Source organism: Plecotus auritus (genome assembly GCF_963455305.1).
Source record: "Plecotus auritus genome assembly, chromosome: 11".
In the NCBI taxonomy this organism is placed as follows: Eukaryota; Metazoa; Chordata; class Mammalia; order Chiroptera; family Vespertilionidae; genus Plecotus; species Plecotus auritus.
The window spans coordinates 57,194,934-57,206,388 of NC_137777.1; the positions used below are offsets into that span (position 1 = coordinate 57,194,934).

Sequence of the window (11,455 nt, forward strand, 5' to 3'; positions counted from 1 at the left end):
AAATATATTTTATTGATTTTTTTACAGAGAGGGACAGAGAGTTAGAAACATCGATGAGAGAGAAACATCGATCAGCTGCCTCCTGCACACTCCCTACTGGGGATGTGCCCGCAACCAAGGCACATGCCCTTGACCGGAATGGAACCTGGGACCCTTTAGTCCACAGACCGATGCTCTAGCCACTGAGCCAAACCGGTTAGGGCCAGAGAACTTCTTTCACAGCCTAAAACCACCCCTTATTTCTCACCCTCACGGGACTTCTATTGCTGGAAACGAGACACAATCTCATTGACAGAGAGCGCTCACCCTCGTCCCACTGAGCCGCACTTCTGAGGAGAGAGCAGTTCATCCTCTTGTGTCTGAGGAGACGCCTTCCCTCCAGGGACTCCGCCTGGCCTCCCCAGGCCGCTGACTTGCCCAAGGCAGCCTTCTTGCTGAGCCCCTTCCTTCCACTCCTGGTCCCCTCCACACCCATAGCCAGGACCTGGTTTCCAACTGCCCGCAGGTCATGTACCGGTGTGACTCACAATGAACGGAGCTTTGATGAAATACGTGGCCAGATCCCTGCAGCCTGGGCGAGGCATCGGGGAGGACCTCAGTGGTGGCTGGCGGCCATGGCCTACTCAGCCCCAGGGGCCTTATGTGCCGCCGACTCAGCCAGGGTCAGTGAGCCTGAGGGGGGCAGTGAAGGGTTAGAAAAGACAGACAAGAGAGGAAAGCTGGGTCTCAGAGGGATGCCGCCCTCTCCTGGAGAGACAGTGCCACCGACCACAAGTCGCGTCGTTATTTTATAGCAGACTAGAGGCCCGCTGCAGGAAGATTCCTGCAAGAACAGGGCTTCCTGTGGCCTGAGCGAAGCCCACCTGGGCGGGCTTCCCTCCCACCTCCGCTGCCGCCACCACCGCCCCCCTCCCCCCCCCACCCCCCTTCCCCTCCTGCCGCTGCCCTGTGCTTTCCCTTCCCTCCCGCCACTGCTGTTCCCCGCCCCCTGCACTTTCCCTCCCCCGCAGCTGCCCCCGCCCCCTGCACTTTCCCTCCCGCCACCGCTGCTGCCCCATGCTTTCCCTCCCGCTGCCACCACTGCCCAGCTTCCCGCTTTTCCTCCTTCTTCCTTCTATGCTGTCTTCAGTCTTCACTCTGCATCTGCTTATGCAAATTAACTTCCATCTTTGTTGGGTTAATTTGCATACTCGCTCTGATTGGCTGGTGGGCGTAGTGGAGTGATGGTCAATTTGCATGTTTCTCTTTTATTAGTGTAGATGCCATGAGGCAAAGGAAGTGCATGGTCAAGATGTTTACAACATCCTCAGTGGGTTTTGATCCTACTCAATTACATGCCCCTGAACTCTATCAAACCCACATGGCTCAGGCACGTGGGGCCACGCGTTTGGACCACAGGTTCAAGCTTCAACTCCAGCTGTTGGCTATCATGGTGCTGGGAGGCTCTGCCCTCCGAGCTGGGACTTGCTCGTGGCCATGAGAGGACTGTGCCCTCTCATCAGTCCCAGGCTGGACCTGTCCAGACGCTGTGGCCGCTCTCCACAGCCTCACACTGGGCTGGGCCAAACCGCAACAGCCGCACCCAGTGTGGTCCTGAAGCCGCGGGTGGCTCATCAGTGTCTGTGGAGGTGACCGCCTTGGCCTCACGTTGATGGCGCTGAGATGCCCTAGCACCCTGAGCAGGAGGCAGAAGCAGCAGCCAAAGGCTCAGAGGCGGCACCACTGCGTGAAGGCCCCGGGTGAGCTCAGCGCCCATGCAACCGGCCGCCTCCGCCTCCCCCACCCCCCCGCGCCCCCTTGCCTCCCCACCCCGCCCCCCCTGCCTCCCTGCTTCCCTCTGAGAGCAGGCGCCAGCGACAGAGGCTTCCAGCAGCACGGAGACGGGCCGGGGAATTGTGGGAAACGGTCTGACCCACAAGGACGGGGCAGCAGCTAACTGGTCAGTCTAGGCTTGAAACGGGTGTCACTTGTTTGATGCAAAGAAAAACCCAGGTCTTGTAACCAGCAAACTGACGTGAGTAGCCAAACGGTTTCTGACAGAGCAGCTCGCAGCCTGGGCGGTCCCTGCAGGTGGCTGTGCCCTGGGAGCGGAGCCAGCATCACGGCCCGCGGGCCCCTGGTCCCTCCCCGCCTCCCCCAGAGCCGGAGTCCAGGGCAGAGGGACGGGCCACACAGTGCCCCCACCTCTCAGGTAAGACACCGGCTCTTACCTGTGCTGATTCCCACTCAAACTTCCACCCGGTCCAGAGGCCCGTGGTGCAGAGGCCCGTGGTCCAGGTGACAGGCGACGGCTGGCCCAGCACCCACTCCCGTGGCCTGGGCACCCAAGGACCCACTCTGCATTTACTTCCCCGGGGCCTGAATATATGATGGGGACAGACATTGTTGGCAACCGGCAACATGTCTGCATGGGTTCTGACCCACAGAGCTAGTGGGTAGGTTTCTGTAGAGGCCCCTGGAAACGACCAGCAGCAATGCCACTCCCAGGAGGACTGCAGGGCCAGCGCCCCCACCGCCACTGCGGAGGTCCGACAGACGCAGGAGGGGGAGGCCTGTCAAGGGGCCAAAGAGCCGCATGTGGCTCACGAGCCGCAGTTTGCTGACCACTGTCCCAGAGTATCCAGGTTCCATACCAAGAACACGGTGTCGCAGGCTGGGAGAGCAAAAGGGAACACAACACCCCACGCCCGGTCAGGTGGCAAGCCGATCCCAAGGATGTGAACTTACAATCCCAAGGTCGCCAGCTGGGCACTGGCAGAAGGTGAATCCCCCCAGGCCAAACCACGCCTGAGGCAGGTTGTCCCTGAGACCATAACAAGGGGTGCTGTCATACAAAGCTCAACAAACTCACCCAAAAGCCAGAGAAAGGAGCTATGCTTTACATTTATTTTTCACATATATATTTCTTATTCTCACAAAGAAAAGAGATTAACTTTACAACAGCAGCCAGGGAGAGGGAAAAAATCTAGAAAAGTGCCAAAGCACATGAACTCTGAAACACCCCTACTTCCCCCCCCACCCCACTTAGAAAGTAGTTTCTACTTATTTAACCTGTCTCCTTTTTGCTAAAGCAGTTGTTAAAAACAAGACAACAGGCCCCACATGGAGCAACTTATGCTCAGCCCCATGTCACCAAAAGGAGCCAATCACACAGCAGTCTCTCCCGGAAATGGGAGGGTAAACTAGTCCATGCGGAGCTGCTGGCCAGCACTGCGAGGTCATCTGTCATCCAGAGGAAAGTGTCCTGGTCACAGCCAGTCCATGCTTTGCTATATGACTTCCTTGTTCCCGCCTCCTTCTGCCTAGAACAGTCTCTCATTGGCCCAGCTCCTCGGAGCTCCCTTCTATTGGCTGGATGGGATGCTGCCAGAGCCATGAATCACTGAATAAAGCCAGTATCTTTAAAATGTACTCAGTCCAATTCTGTTTTTAACATTGAATTTCTTTGGTTCTTAAAAGTTTCTGGATGAAACTTCTTTTTCTCAGTGGCTGAACTGAGACTGTACCTTATTTTGCAGTTTGAGGAGTCTTATCAGATTAAACAAATATATGACAAACGATGAAGTCTACAGGCAGATCTCTGAGTATGACCATTTGGTGGAATAATCTAGCCAGTATTTGATCAAAAACATAGATGCGACATAGAGGACATGAAGTTCGTTAAACCCAAACTCCTCCTCTTAACAGTCACATATTTTGTGTTAAAAGGGTGGCTTGATAAAGTTGAAACATTAATTGATAAGTAGTTAAACATATTCTAGACCATAATATTTAGGTAACAGTGAGATATTAATATCAAAATGTGCCCATTGAGGGAAGTTCTCCACTTGGCATCCTCGGCAGAGTTTAATGCTGACCCAGAGCAGGACCGTGTGCTTTCTCGGGTGAGTTTCTGTTCGATTTTGTACCTTATTTCGCACTCATTCATCACGTTGAAATATCCACAGCTAAACTTCTTTTCACTTTCCTGCCTCTTGCTAAGTGTGGATTAAGATCTCATTAGTTGCTTTTCCAGCTATCACGTGTTAAGTAAAAACGTTTAAATACTACACCAGTTTAACCTGCTCCACAGCCGCTCCAATCCCAGCTGGGACTTGGAAAAAGTGTGTGCAAGAAACACGATCTGCCCAGATTGTCAAAAACATTGACGTGTACCTCCTAGGGTTTTTAAACCTCTCACACTCATCTGGAAAAGACGAATGCACTTAAGCTACATTTGCAAGAGCCGTTTTTGACCAATCTCACTACCCTTAAGTGTTTTTTTAAGAATTGCCTTCCATTTTCTATACTCCTGACCCCACCTTATTTTACCCACACAAGTGAACTAAAAGGCTTACAACAAAGATCTTTGAATAAATTTAATAATTTGGTAAATAGATCCTTCTTTCTCCAGTTCCCAAAAAGCTATCAATTCTTTTTGGATTCTATCCAGAGAAGAAAAATGGATAGACATATACACAGTATTAACTTGGGTTACTTATTAAAGTTAATTTCAATCTCACCTAGATATCCATCAAAAACACCCCATCTTCCGTCTCTCCCTCCTCATTCCCAAGCAGCAGTAACAAGGAGAGGCAGGAACCCGGGGCCTCACAGGAAAACTGATGAACTCTGTCCGTGGTTAAGGCAATTCCCCGGACTGACCGCTGTCGGTGGGTGAACCTAGCAGAGGCACCTTTTTCAATTAAGCTTTTCAAGGACAAAAGCCAAGGTGAACGGCGCGCCCAGGCTCCTCCGCAGCTGAAAGGGTTTGTTCTGGACCCGGAGCGGCCGCCTCCCCACCGCCCGAGTCCGCTCTGAACCCGCGAGGCCGGGTCCCCATGCCCGAGGCGCCCCGCACCCAGGTCAGAGGGGTGGCGCGCGCGCACTCTCTCACACACACCAGAAAGCCTGCCTGCAGCCAGGCAGTGGGCGCCCCCCCCTCCCAAACCCACCCCCACCCCGGACAGCGCCCCTCTTTCCCCTGGGAACAGCGCCCCTCTTCACCCCCCCAGCGCTCCTCTCCCCCACCCCGGACAGCGCCCCTCTTTCCCCCCCCCCCCCACAGCGCCCCTCTTCCCGCTGGAACAGCGCCCCTCTTTTCCCCCAACGCTCCTCTCCCCCACCCCGGACAGCGCCCCTCTTCCCCCCAACCCCCAGCGCTCCTCTCCCCCACCCCGGACAGCGCCCCTCTTCCCCCCCCCCCACAGCGCCCCTCTTCCCGCTGGAACAGAGCCCCTCTTTTCCCCCAACGCTCCTCTCCCCCACCCCGGACAGCGCCCCTCTTCCCCCCAACCCCCAGCGCTCCTCTCCCCACCCCGGACAGCGCCCCTCTTCCCCCCACTCCGTTCCGCTCCCCCACAATGCTCCTCCCCCCCTGGGGACAGCGCCCCTCTCCCGCTGGGCCCGCGGGTGGGAAGGGCAATGCGGGTCTCACCTCGCGGGCTGCTTTCCGGTAAGCGCGGCGGGGCGGTGGGGGTGACGTGTCCCGAGTGGGGGGCGGACAGCAGAGGCGAGCGCTCATCCGCCCCATCTGCAGCCATGGCTGCTGCGGCGCCCGAGGAGGTGCCGGCCCTGCTGCTGCACCGGAGGCGGACGGGCACCGGCGCGGGGAGGGAGGGAGGGAAGGGGACGCGGGAGGAGGGGACCTGGGAGGAGGGGCCGGGAGGAGTGACCGGCTGGGAGGGGTGGGGGAGGAGAGGGGCTGCAGCCCTTCTCCCGGAGTTGCGGCTCCTGTAGAGAGACCTGGGGGTCGGAGGAGATCCTCAAGCTGGACCCCAGGAGGCGGAGCTCAGGGTCAGCTCAGCCCTCGGGGAGGGGTGCTTGGTGTCACTTTCGCAGCTTATTCCTCGGGCGATCGGTTTTTTCCTGGGGCCGCTTCTTTTGCTAGAAAATCACTGTCCAGTCATTTTCAGTGATGATCTGTCATCTAAAAGGAGGTAAATTTTTGGTAATGTTTCGGTAATTGTTTAATATCTCTTTGGCACTCCAGTAACAATGACTTATTGAAACAATGCAGATTGGTTTAGGTTTCATTTCACAAAATAGGTTAATAATTTAGTTTTGTTGTACTAAATTGTGCCTGACACATAGACAATAATGTTTATGACTAAGAAATGAAAAACTATTTTCTTGAGATAATGCTTTAAAATATCTTTCACATGTAAAAGAATAAAAAAACATAAAACAGCTGGGCACCATGCTTGTCCTACTTTCTGTCTTTATTTTTTTTTAATTTTCTGTTTTGGTAGTTTGCTAAAGTGGTTTAAAAATCAAAGATTTGGCCAGGCCAGTGTTGCTCAATGTTTGAGCATCAACTCATGAACCAGGAGGGTCACAGTTCAATTCTATAGTCAGGGGACTATCTCATCATTGATTTCTCTCTCTCTCTCTCTCTCTCTCTCTCTTTCTCTCTCTCTCTCTCCCCCTCTCTCCCCCTCTCCCCCTCTCTCCCCCTCTCCCTTCCTCTCTCTCAAATCAATAAAAATATATTTTGAAAAAAATCAAAGTTTTGAACATGCCCAGATTTTTTTTTTAAAAAAAACCTCACACAATTAGAACATAGTAATGATCTTGAATGGTCATTTTTCTTCAGTGAATCATTCAGCAAACATGTATTATGTGCTCACAGGGTCTACAAAGGTGAATAAGGCAGGTCGAAGTCCCAGCCATAGATCTAAAGCTGTGTGAGGAAAAGCAGACTGTAGACAATTGAAATTACTTCTGTGTTGTTAAGAAGCATCTTCAGCCCTGGCTGGTTTGGCTCAGTGGATAAGGTGTTGGCCTGAGGACTGAAGGGTCCTATGTTCAATTCCAGTCAAGGGCACATGCCCAGGTTGTGGGTTCGGCCCCCAGTAGGGGACATGCAGAAGGCAGCCATCAATGATTCTCTCTCTTTATTAATGTTTCTATCTCTCTCCCTCTTCCTTCCTCTCTGAAATCAATAAAAATATATTTTAAAAAAAGAATGGTCTTCATGTTGCTCTCTGAAGATACTCTTTCTTTCAAAAAGTGCACTTAGGCATCAGCTTGAAGCCTTAAAGGAAAGGCAGTGCATGTGTTTCTCATGTGTTCTCTTTTGTGGGTCAGCGGCGTCAGGACACAGTATAACAAAAGGGTCCTCCTCTGATATGGTGCAAGGCAATGGCACAGGGAGTGAGGGGTCAAGGCCAAGCAGGCCCAGCAAAAGCGAACTATTTAGAACAAGCATGTCACACTCACGGGCTAGCACGGCCAAATAAACAAGGTGTAAGTTCATGCGGGCCACAAACAAACAAAAGCTAAAAGCTTTGATTTCCATAGAAACGTAGGTTTATTCCGATAGAGACATGCTGAATGCAAAGGGCTGAAATACATGAGTCATCATTAACATAAAATAATAGAATATTTTAATAAAAATTAATATTTTTCTTGAACATTAACTTACCAGACACTGAATAACTGCACAAATTAATAAGTGTAACACAAATAAACCTATTTTTCTTGTTCTCCGAAAGCAAAATATTTCCTGTTGCACTCACCAAACAAGTCAGTCCAAGACTAAGGACGTGGCCATTGGCTGCTAAAATATTCGCTGCTGGTGTTAGTGGGGAGAAATGGTGTGCCTGCGCATAAGCACGTGAGGAAAATGAATGCAACACGATTGCAGTAATCAGTCATTAGTGACCGCGTAGTTTGTTATTAATTATGTATAATAGGATATTGTAAAAATTAAATTACGAAATTTTTATTGAAACATTTCTTACATACGGTTGTGACCCCTTTCAGAGGGGTCGCCTAAGACCATCGGAAAACACAGATATTTACATTACAATTCATAACAGCAGCAAAATTACAGTTATAAAGTAGCAACGAAAATTGTTTTATGGTTGGGGGTCACCACAACATGAGGAACTGTATTAAAGTGTCGCGGCATTAGGAAGGTTGAGAACCACTGGTCTAAGTTAAGAGGAAAAAAAAGAAAGAAAAGTTAAGAGCATTTCTTGATTTTTGGATGAAGATGACAGTTTTGACATGTGTCTGACCAATTGTTTTATTATTTCACTAGAGGCCTGGTGCACGAAACTTGTGCATGGGTGGGGTGGGGAGTCCCTCAGCCCTACCTGCACCCTCTCCAATCCAGGAGCCATCAGGGGATGTCCTACTGACAGCTTAGGCCAGGGGTGGGCAAACTTTTTGACTCGAGGGCCACAATGGGTTCTTAAACTGAACCAGAGGGCCGGAACAAAAGCATTGATTGAGTGTTTGTGTGAACTAATATAAATTCAAAGTAAAGGAGCGGAGGGGAAACCAAGAGAACCAGATAGAACAGCCAGATCCCGCCCGCGGGCCGTAGTTTGCCCAAGGCTGGCTTAGGCCCACTCCCTGTGGTTCTCTGCTCTCTTCAGGGCCTGGCTGCTTCGCTGCTGCTGCTGCAATGAAGACACCACTCCCCGCTGTCCTCTCTCTGTCTGCAGGACCTGGGGGCTTCACCACCACCATGGGAACAAAGCCGCCACGCCCTGCTGTCTGTTCTCTGTCCAGTGGTGGATGAGCAGCGTGGCTGGATCTGCCTATGGGTGGATCCAGCTGCGCCACTCACCTGCCACACGCCCCCCAACCCAGCCCCACCCCCGGTGTGTCTGACAGGACCGGGGACTCCAGCCATGAGGCTGATAGTACCAGGGACTCTGGCAGGGCTGAGGGGACTGGGCGCCACCATCTTGTGGCTAGGGGCGCCTCCATCTTTGTGACAGAGTGATGGTTAATTTGCATATCACCCTTTTATTAGATAGGAATATATTTTTACAAGTGAGGTTTCTTTATTGTCTATGTTTCTTTATTGTCTAAAATTATTAGTATACTTTTTTCTTGCTTTACTTCTTTTTATGGCTTCTCTATCTGTTGTAGACCTCATTTGAGGGTATTACAGCTGATGGCAATTACTCGTCTTATACTATAAAAGGTAGTGTGTCTACTGAGACTATATTTGTAGCAATGTTGAGTTTTACAAAAATTTCAAAAGGTTTATTAGATAAGTATCACTTGGTTCTAGTTTATAGATAATATAATAATCATAGTTTATGGTTACTCAACATATGGTAAATAATACTCATCAATCCAAGGCATTCATGATTATGATATTTTGCCATCTCTCTTCACATGAGCTAATATGCCTTTTAGAATAAAAGCACCATATAAGCAGGTAATGTGTCAGCCAGTGAAATATTTCTTCTTGCTTCCTTACCTACTGAAGCTACAGTTCCAGTTACCTGCTGCTGAGTAGCAAACCGCACCGAAGCTGTTATTAAAGCAGCAGGACTGGGGGCGGGCTGCGGTGGCGCTGGTTCTCGCGGGGGGAGAAGGTGGGCTGCCCAGACGCGGCCCTGCACCTGCTCCTGGCGAGCTGCCCGCCTCCCGCTGTGCCCATGCCTGGGCCCTTCAGCTCCTCTGAGAACGTGGTGTTGCAGATTCCTGCGGTCATTGTGAGTGTGAAGTCCGTGTTGCCTTTGTTTCCTGCCCCTGAGTCTGGAGATAAAGGTGCGAAAACTCCACTAATACAGGCTTGCTCTGCCCTCTGTGCCTCTGACTTCACAGAAATGGCCAGGCACACATTGCATTCACACACAGCCCTCTTTAGGGACACGCCATGTACACAAAGGAAACCTGGAGAAATCTCACTACTGAACCTCTGTGCTGCAGAAGGCGCTTTGATATAAAAATCTCTAAGAAAATGTGGGAACCCCTTTCACGTCCCGCGTGGTTCAGGGTTCCTGTTCAGGGTTCGGGTTCTGGAGAAGGCCGCACACAAATGAAAAGAGACTCGGAAAAGTATTAATTTGAAAATATTGGGGGCCAGGCGGGAGCCCAACTCTAGTGGAAGGACTACCCTTTGCTCTGGCCTTTCAATCCCTTTTATTGAGACTATGGGATACGCCCATAACCTTTAGGCAGGAAATTCCAATAACAGAAATTTACATAGGAGAAACAGAGGTGGAGGCTGCTTCAGCTAACAATGTTTCAACTAAACAGTGAGTGATCAAAACAATTAAGGTTGTTGACCAGCCTTCCCAGTTTCCTGTCCACATCCTTCCATCAGTGGTAGAATGATTGGCCTCCAGCATCTCCCCCGTTTCTTTCCTTAAAAAAAATCTTACATCTGTAGACCAGAAATAAACACATAAGAACAAAAATGTTTGAGTCCCAATTTCAATGTTCAACAATTCTGAGTTCCAGTTTCAATGTCCAACAGTTCTTTATATGTACATGTCAGCAATGACATCTGGATGGTGAACAAATGGTGGTAAGGCAGGTCTGACCCTCTCTGGTTTGGTCCTGGGCAACCTGCTGCATCGCACAGCTGCTGACTGCTAGCATGGCAAGGTGTCGTCAGCGTCTTCCATCTCTAGACTGTTTCTCCTCTTTGTCTTCATGGCTGGAGGATTACTATCAATTCCTCTCTGTTGCAGGAATCCACATGGTCTTGGAGTTGTTTTCTGAAAATATACAAACATACTCTCGACCAAAAGTTAATAAAGGAATCTTTTCTATAAATTTTACTTGGGATCCTTTTTATTTTTTGCCCAAACGATTTTCCTTTGGCCTATTTTGATACCATGTATGTTTTTCATTGGTGTCTTGCTGTTAGCATTACAAATGAAAATTAAAATTTTTTTTTTTTAAATAAATCTTTATTCAGATTATTACAATTATTTCTCCTTTTTCCCTCCATAGCTCCCCTCCACCCCTTTCCCACCCCACCTTCTGCCCTTACCTCCCCCCCACTGTCCTCATCCATAGGTGTATGATTTTTGTCCATTCTCTTCATGAACCCCCCCATACCCCTTTCCCCCTGAGAATTATCAGCCCACTCCCTTTCTATGCCCCTGATTCTATTATATTCACCAGATTATTCTGCTCCTCAGGTTTTTAATTCACTTGATTTTTAGGTTGGCTTGTTGATAGATATGTATTTGTTGTTCATAATTTTTTCTCTTTACTTTTTTCTTCTTCCTCTTCTTTAAGAATACCTTTCAGCATTTCATATAGTACTGGTTTGGTGGTGATGAACTCCTTCAGCTTTTTCTTATCTGTGAAGCTCTTTATCTGCCCTTCAATTCTGAATGATAGCTTTGCTGGGTAGAGTAATCTTGGTTGTAGGTTCTTGCTATTCATCACATTGAAAATTTCTTGCCACTCCCGTCTGGCCTGCATAGTTTCTGTTGAGAAGTCAGCTGACAGTCGTATGGGTGCTCCCTTGTAGGTAATTAACTGTTTTTCTCTTGCTGCTTTTAATATTCTCTCTTTGTCTTTTGCTCTTGGCATTTTAATTATGATGTGTCTTGGTGTGGTCCTCTTTGGATTCCTTTTGTTTGGGGTTCTGTGCGCTTCCTGGACTTGTAAGTCTATTTCTTTCACCAGGTGGGGGAAGTTTTCGGTCATTATTTCTTCAAATAGGTTTTCAGTATCTTGCTCTCTCTCTTCTTCTGGCACCCCC

At 49.7% G+C, this 11,455-nt stretch overlaps 1 protein-coding gene across 4 annotated transcripts in view; it reads right to left on the reverse strand.

Moving 5' to 3' along the window:
- PIP4P2 (phosphatidylinositol-4,5-bisphosphate 4-phosphatase 2) overlaps positions 1-5,751 on the reverse strand; it is a 35,904-nt gene extending 30,153 nt beyond the window's left edge. For 3 of the 4 annotated variants that reach the window (XM_080647035.1, XM_080647037.1, XM_080647036.1), the window contains exon 1: positions 5,417-5,592. In XM_080647035.1, coding sequence (XP_080503161.1) covers positions 5,417-5,522 — 106 coding nt within the window. In that variant the 5' untranslated portion in view covers positions 5,523-5,592. Of the gene's footprint in view, positions 1-5,416 lie in introns of all 4 variants that reach the window. The other variant, XM_080647034.1, reaches the window with a different exon arrangement.
- Between the last annotated feature and the right edge of the window lie 5,704 nt (positions 5,752-11,455).